Source organism: Cucurbita pepo, chromosome LG11 (assembly GCF_002806865.2).
Source record: "Cucurbita pepo subsp. pepo cultivar mu-cu-16 chromosome LG11, ASM280686v2, whole genome shotgun sequence".
Lineage (NCBI taxonomy): Eukaryota > Viridiplantae > Streptophyta > Magnoliopsida > Cucurbitales > Cucurbitaceae > Cucurbita > Cucurbita pepo.
This window is the reverse complement of record NC_036648.1, coordinates 1,884,941-1,900,547: the sequence shown is the minus strand read 5'-3', so window position 1 is coordinate 1,900,547 and position 15,607 is coordinate 1,884,941. Positions and strand designations below refer to the sequence as shown.

General features: G+C 35.6%; 4 protein-coding genes across 4 annotated transcripts; 2 read left to right on the top strand and 2 right to left on the bottom strand.

Annotated features, from left to right (window-relative positions):
• Positions 1-138: 138 nt before the first annotated feature.
• On the bottom strand, positions 139-1,614 carry LOC111806162. Its single transcript, XM_023691533.1, has 2 exons — positions 982-1,614; positions 139-828 (listed from the first exon to the last, which is right to left on the bottom strand). The coding sequence occupies exons 1-2, from the start codon at positions 1,293-1,295 to the stop codon at positions 441-443; spliced, it is 702 nt and encodes a 233-aa protein (XP_023547301.1). The 5' UTR covers positions 1,296-1,614; the 3' UTR covers positions 139-440.
• A 2,080-nt stretch (positions 1,615-3,694) lies between these two features.
• Positions 3,695-5,609, bottom strand: LOC111805653 (epoxide hydrolase 4-like). Its single transcript, XM_023690801.1, has 4 exons — positions 4,853-5,609; positions 4,128-4,223; positions 3,968-4,035; positions 3,695-3,880 (listed from the first exon to the last, which is right to left on the bottom strand). Exons 1-4 carry the CDS (start codon positions 5,480-5,482, stop codon positions 3,766-3,768), a joined length of 909 nt encoding a protein of 302 aa, XP_023546569.1. The 5' UTR covers positions 5,483-5,609; the 3' UTR covers positions 3,695-3,765.
• Positions 5,610-6,316: 707 nt separating this feature from the next.
• LOC111806142 (V-type proton ATPase subunit c''1-like) lies at positions 6,317-7,989 on the top strand. Its single transcript, XM_023691505.1, has 4 exons — positions 6,317-6,615; positions 6,711-6,788; positions 7,161-7,331; positions 7,453-7,989. The coding sequence occupies exons 1-4, from the start codon at positions 6,488-6,490 to the stop codon at positions 7,622-7,624; spliced, it is 549 nt and encodes a 182-aa protein (XP_023547273.1). The 5' UTR covers positions 6,317-6,487; the 3' UTR covers positions 7,625-7,989.
• Positions 7,990-10,028: 2,039 nt separating this feature from the next.
• LOC111804972 (N-alpha-acetyltransferase 50-like) lies at positions 10,029-13,460 on the top strand. Its single transcript, XM_023689819.1, has 3 exons — positions 10,029-10,282; positions 11,555-11,677; positions 12,967-13,460. The coding sequence occupies exons 1-3, from the start codon at positions 10,129-10,131 to the stop codon at positions 13,182-13,184; spliced, it is 495 nt and encodes a 164-aa protein (XP_023545587.1). The 5' UTR covers positions 10,029-10,128; the 3' UTR covers positions 13,185-13,460.
• The last annotated feature ends 2,147 nt before the right edge of the window (positions 13,461-15,607 follow it).

Sequence of the window (15,607 nt, the reverse complement as noted above, 5' to 3'; positions counted from 1 at the left end):
CTTGATACTTGTATTTCCATTTTAGTCCACTGGCTCCATGTTCTTCACGTACTTCAAAGATTTGACATTGAAAATCCTTCCTGATTCGTTTCCGATTTGCCCAAGTTTCTGCCCAATAATCTGTGATTTTCTTTATAATTTTATCCGAAAGAGAAACTCAGATCTTTCCATTTTCCATGCAAATTCTATAAACGAACAGACGTTGATTCGATGATCAAACAGCTATTCTTTTTTGCTTTTCAATTTACATAAAAATAATAATAATAATAAAAATAAAAAAAAAAAAAGATAAGAACAACAAAACAGAGTTGCAGCAGAATTAAGCTCGATGATAATTTGAATGAGGACGAGTTATTTGGGAGAGGCCGATTTGATGAAAGGTCAAGTTAGTCTTGATGGTGATTTGCTTCCATGGGGCCATGGAAAACTCTTACCCTACGCTACTGTATATTGGCCAAGGAGTATGATCGCCAAGTGGGAAATTTACAGAGAAGAGGAACTGCGGAACCTGAATTGCTACGAGATGCTCGTCCCTTGGGGTGCAATGGAGGACGAATCGTCGGAGACAATCTCGAATTCAGATCCTCGCCGCTTTGCCTTTCAGAACTGCTCATGAACACGGCCAACGCTAACGAGCTTCCACGTGAACTAATGATCGGCCGCTTTGATATGCCGCCGGCGATTAGATTAGATGCAAGAAGATTTCTCCGTTTCCGAGAGAAGGCGTTTTCAGGTTTCGCTATGTCTTTTATGGACGAAGTAGAGGAAGCGTCTCCCAGGCTCGTGAAGGATTTCGATTTTCCGTTGTAGAAATTTGAAATTCCTCTCCTGCAAATTCATAAGTTCATCTAATTTGTTAAAATTGAACGGAATCTCATCGTTAAAATCTTCAGAAACGAAATCGCCGATCAAGTTGCCCTAAATCTAGAAAACTTGGAGAAGAAGATTACGAAAAATAAGAAACAAATTACAATCGCTAACCTGATAGGCAAAACTTCCTCCAACGATTCCATTCCTAGAGATTCTTTATACGAACTTTCCGCCTCATTATCCTCTCCATCATCATCATTCACCGATCTAACAGAGAAATCACTATTTTCTCCGATCGACGAAGATGAAGACGAACTACATCTATCCACCACCTCCGCCGGCGCCACCACATCACCAACAACAGCATCTCGTCGAACTACCGGAATTACTCCCGTCGTATTCAAGACGGAGCAGTACGACGGCAAAACACCTTGCGAGAAAACGGACGGCGGAATCCTGCTATTGCTCTCCAAAGCAATTGACATGACTGAGTAATTCAAATCCAAAGGTATGAACCGAAATAAACCAAAACGTGTTGAAAGCTAAGTGGAAGGATATGATGCTTATATCAATGGAAGAAGAAGATCACCATGAAAATGCAAATCAGAAACAGAAACTGAGATCATACAGTGGAGAGAGATTGGGCAAAGAAGATCAGACAACAATTTAAACATAGAAATTATGGATTCTGAAACAATTAATGAACGCAAACAATAAAATCATCTTCGATCAGAGAGTTAATGAAAAGGATAAAGAATTCAGAAAAGGAAAGCCGAAGGCCTTATCCACACCTGCCGGCCTTTCATAAATCCCATTATTTTTATTTATAAATTTTAATATTATTTTATCTTTTATCCACTGCCTGCGCCTCCACCATAATTTCATGTACCACTACCACTCTGACCATTCTACCCTTTTCCTCAATTTCTATTTTCTTAAATAAACACATATATTCCTAACTTAATAGTTTATTGTGTAACTAAAAGAAATTAACACTCGTGGCTAATTTAAAAACTTCCGTTTGATATAATTATCGTTTAAATTCTTGACAAATAATCAAAAGTCAACGATGTAAAATTTGTAAGCATCTGATTGGAAGAGAGAAAAAGCGTAGTGTGGATCTTTGATACAGGAGATAATTTAGGCAGGCAATGTGTTTTATAAAAAAGATAGTGCCACGTAGGCAGATTGGAAAATTAACGGTCTGGGAAGAGGACACGTTGAGGATCGTGGTCGGTCACTGTGACAAGGAGAGAGAAAGAGAGAGAGGAGAGAGAAGGAGGGTTCTTGAAATTGGATTGGGTGGACTGACGTGGCAATGACTAACCAAAGAAAGTTTCGGTAAGCCTTATCCCAAATATGGCCGTGACGAAAATTGTGGGCCCCACGCGTAACTCCACCCATCCGCTTTCTTCGAGGTTCTTCCATTCCCACACGGCCACGACGACACTGCCAGCTGTCGTTCTCGATTTTTTTTTTTAATTTATCTATTAAATTTCTCAAATTTTATTTTTTGTTTAATAAATATTAATATTTAATTAGTGTATTAAATTTAAATTTATAGGCCTTTAAAACACTAAATACGTTTAATAAGTAATTTTGTAAAATAGATTCAAATTTAATATTTAATTAAAATTTTGAAAATTAATTAGAGGGCCCGATATTGTGGGCCCAACGAGAAAACTTGGATGAAGAATATTGGAACACGTGTCAAAGGTTTCAGCCTAATCAATAATTGCTTCATGGGCAGACCGGTCGTTTTCACCTCCACGTAGGAAGCTGTTGGAAAATTATCCAACACCCCAACATTTTTTTTTTTTTTTTTTTTTTGTTTTAATTTAACTGAAAAAGAAGGAATAAATAAAAATAATAATATTACTTTAGAAAAAAATTTGTTTTAAATAATTAAATTTATATATTAATCTTTTATAAACAAAAAAGTATCTATTATTTCTAACATGTCAAATTAATAAAATAAAATAAACAAATTCTCAAAATAATTGCTTTATCTCTAAATTTCAGTAAATTATTAAATTTTAAAAAGTATTTAATAATTTTTAATTTTTAATTTTGCATTAAAAATAAATATTAACTTTACATCTTTAAACTTTTATTATCGAATCAAATTAATACATAAAGTGAAATTAATTAAAATTTTAAAAATTTATCAGATATTTATTAAACTTTTGACTTATGTTATTATTATTATTATTTAATATGAAAATAAAATTTTAATGTTTTATTAGAGAAACAAAAATTTAATGTTTTATTAGACAATTTTAAAAATATGAAAAACAAAATTTCTAATTTATTTAACGAAAATATATATATGATATAATGATTTAATAACATTATTCATTGCCCATTTTATATACCTAAACTATTATAGATACTGATTAAAGTGTAATAGTCCAAGTCCACTGTTAGAAAATAATGGGTCGATCATGAGCTAGCTAGTCTCAATGCTTGTCAATGAAGTGGTTATGTAACATCTCAAACCCACGGCTAGAAAATATTATTTGCTTCGATTCGTAACGTACCATCACTAGCCTTACGATTTTAAAACATGTATGCTAGGGAGAGGTTTCTACACCCTTATAAAAAATGTTTCGTTCCTCTCTCTAACCAATGTGGGATCTCGCAGATCATAATAGTTGGGGTCGCCGAAAATGGCGAGGGTCAGCTCGCTAGGGTTGGGTGTGTTCTTATTGAACCATTCTAACTTCCACATTTAGCGGTAGAACTGACATTAACGCCCCACGATAGTGGGCCGATGTCGACATTCGAAAAACTCGACTAAAATAAGTGAATTTTACTTAATTATTATTAAAATTAGTGGGTTAATTATTTATTTTAGAAATTAAAAGCAAAATTAAATTGTATGAAATTAAAAATTTCAGGAAAAAAAAAAAAGAAACAAAATCACCAAAAATATGGAAATGGGAAATAATTAAATCAGAGCCCACACAAGAAACTCTTGGCCACACGGTTGAATTCTGCAGGAGCCTCAATCTGCGGCACGTGCGAGGTCTCCTTCATCACCTCCAGCCTTGTCTTTTCCCCGAGAATCCTACACCACACATTTATAACCGAAGCCCACCAATATTTCAACAAAAAAATAAAAAATAAAAATAAAAATAAAAATAAAAAAACTCACTCTTTCAGCTCCTTAGCCATTTCCAAGGGAAATAACTGGTCATGATCTCCCCATATTATCAATACCTCCTGCATATCGATCCCGAACATAAACCACTTCAAATTTATTGTTAATTTTAATAAAAATACGACACTCTCGAACGAGCTAATCTTTGACCTACCTGAAAGAGTGGAGAGAGGTCGATGGTATCTTCCCGCCCGAGCGTGAGCGACTTGAGGAGTTCGATCTTTTCCTTCCTCTTTTCCATGTACAATTTCTGGATTTATTTAAACAAATTATTAATTAATTCGTTTCATACACTAATTTTCTGAATTTATAAATATATCCTATGGAATAAATAAATAAATAAATTTCAGCAAAAAAAAAAAAAAAAAATCAAAACAATTTATCTGCATACACAATTTGCAATATTTATATTTATTTATTTATTTTGTCTTTTTTAAAGGTCAAACCAGACGTCACCTAATAAATAAAGCTTTAAATTAATGAAAAAATAATGGGGAAGGTTTTTCTTACCTACAATTATTTACCACCATCTCACCTTTAAATAATATCTCGAAATATAAAATTACTATGATTTCTCGGGATTAAAATTATCTAAATTGGCTGACTGGTATGTTATTTCAAGCGTTCACGATAGCTTCGTGATTCTAGATCTGAACCCCACGCCATTACGTTTAAGAAACATTCTAGCCAAATCATAAATTATATTTATATAATTATTTACCTCAATAATTAATAAATATAATTAATCCTTTCGTTTTTTTATTTAAATATATAAAATATCTTATTAAATTTTAATAATATTTTTATGAGAGAAAAAAAAATAATTAAAAGAAAATAAATAAATAATAATAAAATAATATAAACGAATTTTGTCCTTACATGGATGAAATCGTTCAAGAAGAAGTCCGGCATCCGTCTGCCCACTCCCTTGAATACAGCAAGCTTCATTAACGTCCGTAACTGTTCCGCCGTCATCGGCAGCAAAAATTCATCGATATTCTCCACGTTAGCTCTTTTCAACATCGCGTCGTTATCTTTCCGTCTCATATTAACGCCGGAGCTCGCGATTACAACTTTCTCGATCCTCTCCGGCCAAATCCTCGCCATATGATACGCCACGAATCCGCCGTAGCTCGTTCCCATCACCGAGTATTTCTTCACTCCGATCTTCTCCAGAAGCTTTCCGATCGAGATCGCCTGAAAAACCTCAGTCCTCTCCGCTGATTTGGTCGTCGAACCGCCGAAGAAGACGAGATCGGGAACGTAGACGTCGAAATCATCGGCGAGGAATTGGACTTGTGGACGCCATTGCCAAATCGCCATCGGGCCGAAGCCGTGGAGGAGGAGGAGGGAGGGTTTCGCGTTGGATTTACTGAGCTTAGGGCCCCAAAATGAAAGAGTCGTTTCGGCGTCGATGTCGATGGCTTGCTGCGTAAGGCCTGCGGCGGTGAAGCAGCGGCGGAGATACCCGTCGTACAAGGATACGAGGCTGAGAAACGACGGCCACATTGAATTGATTTGGGCGGCGCCGATTATAGCGTGAGTTCTTAGGAGCGGATCGGCGAATCTTTTTCAATTCCACGTTAGAAACATTGCCCATTATATCCTTTATTAATGCCATGCTAATCCAAAATTTTAATAATATTTATTCCATTTTTCTTCAAATTATGATTTAAATTATCATATAAAAAACAACTATTACGAGTTTAATCTATTTTAAAAAATATAGAATTTAGGATAATAATATTTTCTCGGGATTAATGGGTCTCATTTCACCTACTAGTGACCTACCTTGGAAAATAATTTTTCTTTTAACTTCACAAACTTTATATGAAGATCGTTCAGTAGCCAACTACCATGCTCGGCCATTAATTATGAGCACATATTTTCCGTATACAAACCAACCATATAATAAATGAAAGTATACAAATATATTGATAGTTGAATCATTTGTAGGTGGGGACGGGGAAGCTTTTCTCGTCCTGTCTCCTTCTATTTTAATTTTCATCCGTGAAATTTTTTTTTATCTATTTTTGCAATAATCGAAGCGGGATTTTTCGTGAAGAATTTGCTTGTAGTAATTTGTTTCTTTATTTAATATATTTATATAAAAGAAAATCAATTTTGTAATGATTAATGTTAGAGGGTTATTAAAAGTAAAATTGGAGGTTTAATATTTAAAAATTGTAGAGAATATTGAACACAAAATAAAAATAAATAAAAATATTATAAAATTAAGATATGTATTTAATAGGAATAAATTTATGATTTTACTAAAAATTTTAAATGAAAGCCATGAAATCATGTGGGAAATTACTATAATATCCCCGAGTTTAACACTTTCCCACGCGCGCGTGGACGTTTCTCGATACTCATCCGTAGATCTCCACAATTTTCAGATCAGGAACTCTATTCCTCCAGGGTTCAGACCGGCGGATTTCAGATCAAATCGGAGTCATCTGAGTAAATAACTGCGACGATTTCAGAATTAAGATCGGAGATTGATAGATAACCATGTCGACCGCCGTCTTGGTCGCACGCTCTAGCTCCTGGTCTCGTGCTCTCATCAACATCTCTCCGTACACCTTCTCTGCCGTTGGCATCGCCATCGCCATCGGCGTTTCCGTCCTCGGCGCCGCCTGGTGCTGTTCTGAACCTCTCTTGTTACTTTCTCTTTGTGTTTCTCTTGATGAATGTTTATTTTGATAATTTCCTTGCGGTGTTGCGAATTTGGTAGGGGGATTTACATCACGGGAAGCAGTTTGATTGGTGCGGCGATCAAAGCTCCTCGTATTACTTCCAAGAACTTGATTAGGTGAAGACCTTTAGTTGATGAACTTTTCGTTTTCCTATTGAATCGATTGCTACTTTTAAGATGGTCGGGTCGGGATATAGAATTTGGGATTCTTATTGCTTAATTCTTGGATTGATACAGCCGAGAACGATTAAACTCGTAAGGTTTTATGACTTTATTTTAGTTTTGAATCAATTAGAACATAATTGAGCACGAGTCTAGTGTTTTTTGGGGGAAAAAAAATTTGTTGAATGTAATAGTGTAAATTCCTTCTAGCATCTGCCTCTACCAGCTCGAATGATCCAACAAGTTTCATTGCCGACGTTAAGCATTAAGCTACATTTTTCTGGTGATTACTTTGATTATAACAACTTGAATGTTGTGTTCTTTCAGCGTAATTTTCTGTGAAGCTGTTGCTATATACGGTGTTATTGTTGCCATTATCTTACAGACCAAGTTAGAGAGTGTGTCATCATCTCAAATCTATGCCCCTGAGTCTCTAAGAGCAGGATATGCAATTTTTGCATCTGGAATCATAGTTGGCTTTGCTAACCTTGTCTGCGGGTTTGATGGCTTCCCCTTTACTTTTTTTTTCAATAAAAATTCTTAAATTTGGCACTTTAAGATTCTTTTACTTCTCATTTTGATTGTTTGTTTTGAATCTCTTCTGATGCTTTGTTTGAAGGCTGTGTGTGGGAATCATTGGAAGCAGCTGTGCATTATCAGATGCCCAAAACTCCTCCCTCTTCGTGAAGATTCTTGTAATCGAGATCTTCGGCAGTGCACTTGGGTTGTTCGGAGTGATCGTCGGGATAATTATGTCAGCTCAAGCCTCTTGGCCTGCAAAGACAGGTTGATGATCTGCCTCTTGGATTTCAAACACGAAATGTTGAAGTTCAATCATAATGGAGCCAGGGTAACTTGTTTTTCTACTCTTAAGCTCTGCAGTTTGCCCCTTCAATAGATATATGATATTCTTGTATAATCTAGAGTGGGAAGTGTATATGCATCTTTTAATTATCTGGGCATCATTCCTCTTCCCTTGGAGAACCATTTCAATCATTCTGATGTTGTTTCTAAATATTTCTCCTTTTGCCTTCTTTTTCAATCATTCTGTTCTGGTTCTTTGAAAACACTGGAAATATTCAATAATTCACAGGAGGAAGCCAATGTAGTAGGATCGCTTCCTTTCCCGACGTGTATAACGTATTTTCCTGCAAAATCTGCCTGTCTTTGTTTCATGAATCGTTTTTGATCCAATGATAGTCTTGATTTTCATCGTTTCTTTACTGGATAATACTCTCCCAATTGAAGATCATCTCTTATTCTTTTTAGCTGGAGCCAATCCAATCATCTGTTTGTAACATGGCTTCCTTATAATTGAATTGATGCAAAATCTGTGTAGCTGCTGTGTAATTTAGAACCTGAGACATAATTCTCATTTGGTTATGTGGATTTGAAGATGAATTCTGTCATATAGGGGAGTTATTAGGCTTTTTAACCTTACAATGTATTGAGTACAATTAAATGCGACCCGAGAGACACTTCCGACCCGAAATCTTATGATGCAATGAATGTCTTCAAAGTTATGACTGCATTTAAGCTTTGGCCTTTTGGACTTTCTTGACCATGTAGACTTCCTGGTCGTATCAATCAATTGAGGAACATCATTGAAGAAAGGAATGTTTTTCTGTTGGAGTTCTAGGCAGTTCTCTGGTGTAGCTACCCTCAGCTTGAAGGGCCTGCAGTCAGGCAGAACCCAACCTTTCTTTAGCCTATCCTTGTACCTAGAATGCAGAACTTTTTGAGCAGATAGGCAGCCGAATGGATCGATACTCTCGAGTCGTGAGGAGTTGTGAGATGAGCTGCATCACATACTAGTACCACATTGTACCAACCTAGTTGTTCCAATGGATTTCTATCATATATAATATCGATGAAAAACTCTTTTGTTTCTATAATGACTCTTACAACCTCAGGAACCCAACTCTAACAGCCTAAGCCCACCGCTAGCCGATGCTGTCTTCTTGGGCTTTCTCTCAAGGTTTTTAAAATGCGTCTGCTAGGGAGAAGTTTCCACGTCCATATAAAGAATGTTTCATTCTCCTTCTCAACTGACGTGGGATTTCACACAAACCTTCTCTATTTGTTTGTGCATCTTCCTCACTATCTCATCTTGTACTCTTACCATCACCGGGTTACCCTACATTTGTTTTGCTCACTCGTGTCAACCGACACAAACTAAAAGATTATTGTATAGAGCTTTACTCAGATAAAGGTCTACATCATAAGCTCATTTAGGCAAGCAACTACTACTGAGCTGTGTCTCTGGTTGATTGATATACCAAATCCAGTTGATCATTTTCTTTGGAAGCTCAATGCGTGAGTAGCGGATCCTAAGTCAAATCAATAACTACTCTCCAAGCACTATGAACAGAATATCTAGAGATAGTTAAATACATCACAATTTCCTTCTAGAAGCCGTTAACAAATCGACTATTTATTTATTTTTATTTTGAAAAAAAAAAACAATATTTAAGGTTGAGAGAGAACTTCATCGAAGTCACCTGGTGATTAGACTATCTATCCATCCAAATCGAATGATCATACTTCAGGTTTGAAATTGAGGAGTATAAAATATCATTATATGTAACGTCGGAGTAAAAATGGATACATAAATAAATCAATACTACATCCAAACGAGAGCAATTTTATAAATATAAAATTATTGTTAAAAAAATGTACTTTTTTTAGATACTAAATTACTAAAACTTCAAATTTAAAGATTTCTCTCCATTAATTAAACGGGACGGATGACAACGTTGGACGGAGTTAGGACAAGAATATATGAATGTTTTGCATGGGGAGTAAATGGGCCGAATTAAGGCCCACCAATAAACGTGTGGGTGAAGGCCCACCAATAAACGTGTGGGTGAAGGCCCACCAATAAACGTGTGGGTGAAGGCCCACCAATAAACGTGTGGGTGAAGGCCCACCAATAAACGTGTGGGTGAAGGCCCACCAATAAACGTGTGGGTGAAGGCCCACCAATAAACGTGTGGGTGAAGGCCCACCAATAAACGTGTGGGTGAAGGCCCACCAATAAACGTGTGGGTGAAGGCCCACCAATAAACGTGTGGGTGAAGGCCCACCAATAAACGTTTGGGTGAAGGCCCACCGATAAACGTTTGGGCGAAGGCCCAATTGACCGTATCGGAGAAGGAGGGACGATTTCTAGTTTTATAATAATTTCCAATTGATACGATCGAGCGGTTTTACTTCGTCTCCGCCAAAGAAATTTCTGTGCGTCTCTCTCCCTCTGAAACTTCCTTCTTCTTTTGTTTTTCTTCATTGAAAAGCAATGGTGGCGGGGCGCGAAGTACCAATTTCGCTCGACGAAGTGAGGGATAAGAACTTGATGCAGCTCAAGAAGCTCAATACAGCCCTCTTCCCTGTTCGCTATAACGAGAAGTATTACGCCGATGTCCTTGCCTCCGGCGACTTCACTAAGCTAGGTCTCATGCTTCTTCTATCCACTTCATTTTCTCTTCTTTCCTTCTCCCTTGTTTCTCTCCTCATCCATTCTTGTTGTCTCTCTTCTGATTCCGCCAATGATCTTTTTGGATTTAGCTACTAGCTATTTGGGAATACAGAAGAATGTTTGTGGGGTTTCTAGCATTGATTATTTGATTTTAGTTCGATTAGTTGGTGGCTTTTGGATTCCTAAGAACACTTTGAACTGTGGATTTGGCATTCGTTTTTCTGTTCAGTTGCTCTTTGCGACATTATATATAGTACAGGATTTTGAATTTCTATCCTAATTAGTGTTCGTTATGCGAAAGGGATAAGAGGAAACTATTGGAGGAGGAAAAATAACCCATTGGCCACTGTGGGTAGTTTTTTTTTTTTTTTCAGATCATTGAAACTGTCCGGTGGATGGACTATGATTTTGATTGCTGTTGTGATCATGCGGTGTCAATTTTTGTTTCTTTTATTGTGTGGAAGGGGTTCTGTCCTTGATTTGTTTCTAATTGCGGGTTCTGTCTATTTATTTGTTTATTTTCTCTCTTGCTGTTTTGATCATGCGGAACCACTAAGAACTTCGTTTGGTTCATTGGATATCCATTTTTGAGTTTCTTCGTCGTTGTATTTCTCCTGTTTCAAGCTACTTTCCTAAATGGTGGTCTTGTTGGAATGGATGTTTTGATCTTTCTTCAAAGATAATTGGAATGATCCTCATATTCTTTCACTATTACAGTTGATTATTACACTCGGAGTTTGATATGAATGGTTTCTGAAACAATCTCCACTCTAATTGCATTATCTTCATTCACTTTCTTTGTCAATCATTTTGACAATGCTTCTCCCACGGCCCATCATTTGCATTATGCATTTCCAATTTAGACTCATTGCAAACTTGCATTATGCATTTCCAATTTAGACTCATTGCAAACTTGCATGTTTATGCAAAAAATAAACTAGGAGAAAGAACAATCTGTTTTCCTTTTGAAATCTCTGGCTTGGCATTTCAGTAGTTTGATGGCTAGTAGACCTGCAGGCCGCAGCATGCCTAATCCAGTTTATTCTTAAAGGTTGAATGTATCTTCAGAAATAAGATTATCCTGTTTTTCATTAAAACAAAAGGGAAAACTATCCTGTTAGTCTTGTGTCATACTTAAAAGCTGAATCAGTGTAATGGTTAATAATTACTTCATCTATCTTATTACAATGAATGTATTTGTAGTATTTCGAAAGGCTAAAACTATGTATTTCTATTGATTTTGCAGCATACTACAGTGACATATGTGTTGGGTCCATTGCATGTCGTCTTGAGAAGAAAGAACATGGATCTGTTCGTGTCTACATCATGACCCTGGGTGTTCTAGCACCGTACCGTGGACTAGGCATCGGTAAGTATCGACTTCAAATCTCTTATGAGATTCTTTTTTTTAAATAGGAGATAGGGTATATTAAAAATAAAAAAGAAAAGAGGTGACAACCTTATGGCCAATGAAGAGAAAACCCGTATCATGAAAAGGCTTATCGTACGTTGATATGCAGCTTCCATCCGAATTAATATATATATATATATATAACCGTAATTACAAAACAGCTTCTTGTGAAGGGCTCTCCAACTTCATGCAATATATTGTACGAAGTTCACCGAAAGGTTCATGAGGTTTTTCTCTATCTTGAACCATCCTTCCGTTTCTTCCTAGCCAAAGATTCCATTAGAATTCTCTAACTGCACGGTTTTGATACACTTGAGCTTTGATACAATCTTACAGCCACCAACTAAAGAGAGCTTTAGGAAGCCAAAGCTCAAGCTTATCTGGAAAAAAACAAAGAAGGTATTTCAAAATTCTAAACTGAAGAGGAATCCTCTAGCAGTAGAAGGCAATGCAAAAATAGATGATCTAGAGTTTCTTCTTCTTAGAGTCCCAGACTGCAAGTGTTTTAGGGGATGGGCCGGCTAGGCAGTAGGCCACCAATGGAATATTTCATTCTTTGGGATTTTTCCTTTACAGATCTGATTAGCTGAAAGTATCTTCAACTTTTGTGACATTGAGAACTGTTCACAAAGTTGACTTAACTTCAAAGTTCTCAATTTTATCTCGGGGCTGAACCGTCCATCTGTGAAGATCTGAGGCTCACTGAGTTCACTTTTTCTTTAAGAAGGATTCAACATTCAAATTTCTTTGTAAAATAAATAGATTTCTTCCCAGATGCAAATCCCTGTTACAACTGTTGTCATTCCAACTACTGTAATTACTGCTTGTTTATTGTTAGTATCCATCCTATATTGCAGTTCTGGATCTTCCATCAAAAATCTTTCTGTTCAAGTCCATCTTTTAGGAGATCTTCTAATATCTATTGGCACTGATCTGAAAGAACTCCTTTTATGGTATTCTCCAAGCATTTTACCATCTTTTAGGAGATCTTCTAATATCTGTTAGCAATGTCAGATCATTGTTCCCTAGGTTATTTGACATTTGCTAGTAATCGTGACTAGAATAACCGAATAATAAAATAACGATAACTGGCACAAGGCGTGCAAAAATATGTATCAAAGTGGGTCAAAGGGCCCATATATGTGTGTGTGTATATACATATATATTCTGTAAAAGCTTTCAATTGAAATGAGAAGTCTTCATTCTTTTAGTTGGTTGTTTTTTTTTATGTTCTTGGTTTTATGCAGGTAGTAAACTGTTAAATCACGTTCTTGATCTCTGCTCAAAGCAAAACATTCCTGAAATCTATTTGCATGTTCAGACGAATAATGATGACGCCATCAAATTCTATACGAAATTCGGGTTTGAGATTACAGAAACCATTCAGAACTATTACGCAAACATTACCCCGCCAGATTGCTATGTTCTTACCAAGTTAATCACTCAAACTCAGACCAAGAAGTAACCTTCCAACTTGAGTTCATTCCTGAGCTGTGTCCTACAAAATTGTTTTGAACCCTCCTTTAACTCCCTATGAATTTAGTTAGTCAATTCAGGTCGAGATCGAATATCGCTGGAGCTAGAGGGCTTTTTGACATGCAAATTTTGTCCCATCTGGTAATTGAGTAAATCTTTCTGTGTGCTTCTTGAGGATGTTTAGAACAAGTTATAAATCTATTTATTGCCTTGTCATTGATGGTTACTTTTGCCCTTAATATGAAATGTTGGCATTGTTTGATTAGGACACTGTTTTAATACTTCTGGAGTAGAAAGGTTCTGAATATTTTTGGCATTCAAAAGTTTAGGTGGTTAGGTAAGAGTTGAATTAGCTATTCACTTATTGATTTGAAGGTGTTTACTCATTGATTCCTGTGAAGATAATCAATTGGTATCAGTGCCATTGTTAAACAATCACTTAATTATGCATTCATGATTAGTAGAAAGGGATTGAAGGTGGTGGTGTACTGTTGTTAAACTCCTTTTACTAATTAGTCCGAACAGTGCCCAACCGAATTCCTGGGTGATAATGAGACCGTCACAATGTGATTGGTAATCTTTCACGGTTGGATTATGAAATTAAGTGGTTATTAGGAGACATGTAGATTTTTGAATCAATGTCTTATAGTTATTATGAAACAACCACACATCCTTTTATTAGAATCCATACTTGTATCAAGTTTGATAGATGTATTTTTAATGATTGAGATTGTGTAACGCCTCAAGTCCACTGCTAGTAGATATTATCCTCTTTGAACTTTCCCTTTCGGGCTTCCCCTCAAGGTTTTTAAAACGCATCTGGTAAGGACAGGTTTCCACTCTTATAAAGAATGTGTTATTCTCTTTCCCAACCGACGTGGGATCTCATAGATGGAAAGATATATCGATCGATATATCCACATTAGTGTATAATTCAATCCTTGGATTGAGCCTATCGAGAGACTAGGGGACGTAAAAATCCGTGGGATCCACCTAATAGCATTCTATATACCAACTTTTGTCTTTAGGATATTCTGGCCGTTTCTTATTAGTCAAGAATTGATGTGGAAGGGTTGGAATATTTGTGCCATAATTGGCATATTCTACATATACAGAGTAAGAATCACTTCATCAATCATGCCTTAAGACAAGCTTTTTGGCTTTATATTGTAATAAAGTTTCGTTGGGCGCGAGACAACTCTCTCTAAGGAACTCGGCAAAATAGCCCCGTAACTTCGGGAGAAGGGGTGCCTGGATCCTACTCGATATCAAAGTCTTCTTCCACCCCATCTTTTCGGTGCCATGTTCAAGACCAAAAAATTCTCGATGACATAGTTATCGCTCTGATACTGACCATCTCTCTCACTCGAACTCAGTTCGAACAACAATGACATTATGTTACCTCTCATTCTCTTTTCTTTGGCTGTCTTCCTCACCGGTCTGAATGTAAAATGCTCAACCAAGAACATTGGTCCAATTCAATTCTTAATGTCTAACAGCTAACTACAAGTCTACCGACTGTTATAGAAATAGTAGTCTCTAGCGTCGGTTTAGCTTTGAGCCGAATTACTATTAGTAAGTTAAATAAACTAATATCAATATATCTCTTTTTAAAAGAACGGCATATAGAATATTATAGGTTACGTTCTATTAATTTAGTCGAACACTTCGTCTCGTAATCAAGTTATTTCATTATTTACTTAAAAGTATTAAGCGATCATAAGTTAAAAAGCTCACGTACTTTTAATGTATAATATGTCCTTTAACTTCAAGAATTGTCTAAACCCTAAACCCTAATTTTAAAAATTCACTAACCTATTAAACATAAAATTTGAATTTTTAATATTCTATGAAAATAAATTAATTTATGTCTAATTAATTTGTTAATTTTAAAAAATATTGTTTGACATTTTTAAAAATAAAAAAAAAATTATTAGACATGAAAATTGAGAATTTATAAAAGTTTTGTTTTGATTTTCTTTCTTTATATTTTATTATTAGTATGGAATACGAATGCAATTGACATTTTATGATCCGATCACGTGACCACTTTCATTGTCAAATTCGCTTTTGGCCGCCCATGTGAATGCATGCGAGTTTCACAATTTACACGAATTTTCTTTTTTTTTTTTTCATAAATTACATGTTTTTTTAGCATAATTAATAAATTTTAACTTTTTATTTAATGCGTAACAAAATTTTAATTTTATATTTACTAAATTTTAAATTAGCTAAAATTTTAAAAATTAATTATTAAATATGTTATTTCTAATAGAAAGCTTTTAAATTTTGTGCGTAATAAATTCGATAATATTTATAAATAAATAAAAAACATCCTATTAATCCTAATTTGGGAGTTAATAGATACCATATTAATTTGTATATTTATTTTATACATATATTAATTTACTT

Bases quoted from the DNA above. Each gene is read 5' to 3' on its own strand.
- LOC111806162 (XM_023691533.1), bottom strand. From the start codon at position 1,295: ATGTCAATTGCTTTGGAGAGCAATAGCAGGATTCCGCCGTCCGTTTTC. The intron at 829-981 runs GTTAGCGATTGT...ATGAATTTGCAG, and splicing joins GAGGAAGTTTTGCCTATCAG to GAGAGGAATTTCAAATTTCT.
- LOC111805653 (XM_023690801.1), bottom strand. From the start codon at position 5,482: ATGTGGCCGTCGTTTCTCAGCCTCGTATCCTTGTACGACGGGTATCTC. The intron at 4,036-4,127 runs GTAGGTCAAAGA...ATCGATATGCAG, and splicing joins ACCTCTCTCCACTCTTTCAG to GAGGTATTGATAATATGGGG. The intron at 3,881-3,967 runs GTGAGTTTTTTT...TGTGTGGTGTAG, and splicing joins ATGGCTAAGGAGCTGAAAGA to GATTCTCGGGGAAAAGACAA.
- LOC111806142 (XM_023691505.1), top strand. From the start codon at position 6,488: ATGTCGACCGCCGTCTTGGTCGCACGCTCTAGCTCCTGGTCTCGTGCT. The intron at 6,789-7,160 runs GTGAAGACCTTT...GTGTTCTTTCAG, and splicing joins ACTTCCAAGAACTTGATTAG to CGTAATTTTCTGTGAAGCTG. The intron at 7,332-7,452 runs GTTTGATGGCTT...CTTTGTTTGAAG, and splicing joins TTTGCTAACCTTGTCTGCGG to GCTGTGTGTGGGAATCATTG.
- LOC111804972 (XM_023689819.1), top strand. From the start codon at position 10,129: ATGGTGGCGGGGCGCGAAGTACCAATTTCGCTCGACGAAGTGAGGGAT. The intron at 10,283-11,554 runs GTCTCATGCTTC...TTGATTTTGCAG, and splicing joins CGGCGACTTCACTAAGCTAG to CATACTACAGTGACATATGT. The intron at 11,678-12,966 runs GTAAGTATCGAC...GGTTTTATGCAG, and splicing joins GTACCGTGGACTAGGCATCG to GTAGTAAACTGTTAAATCAC.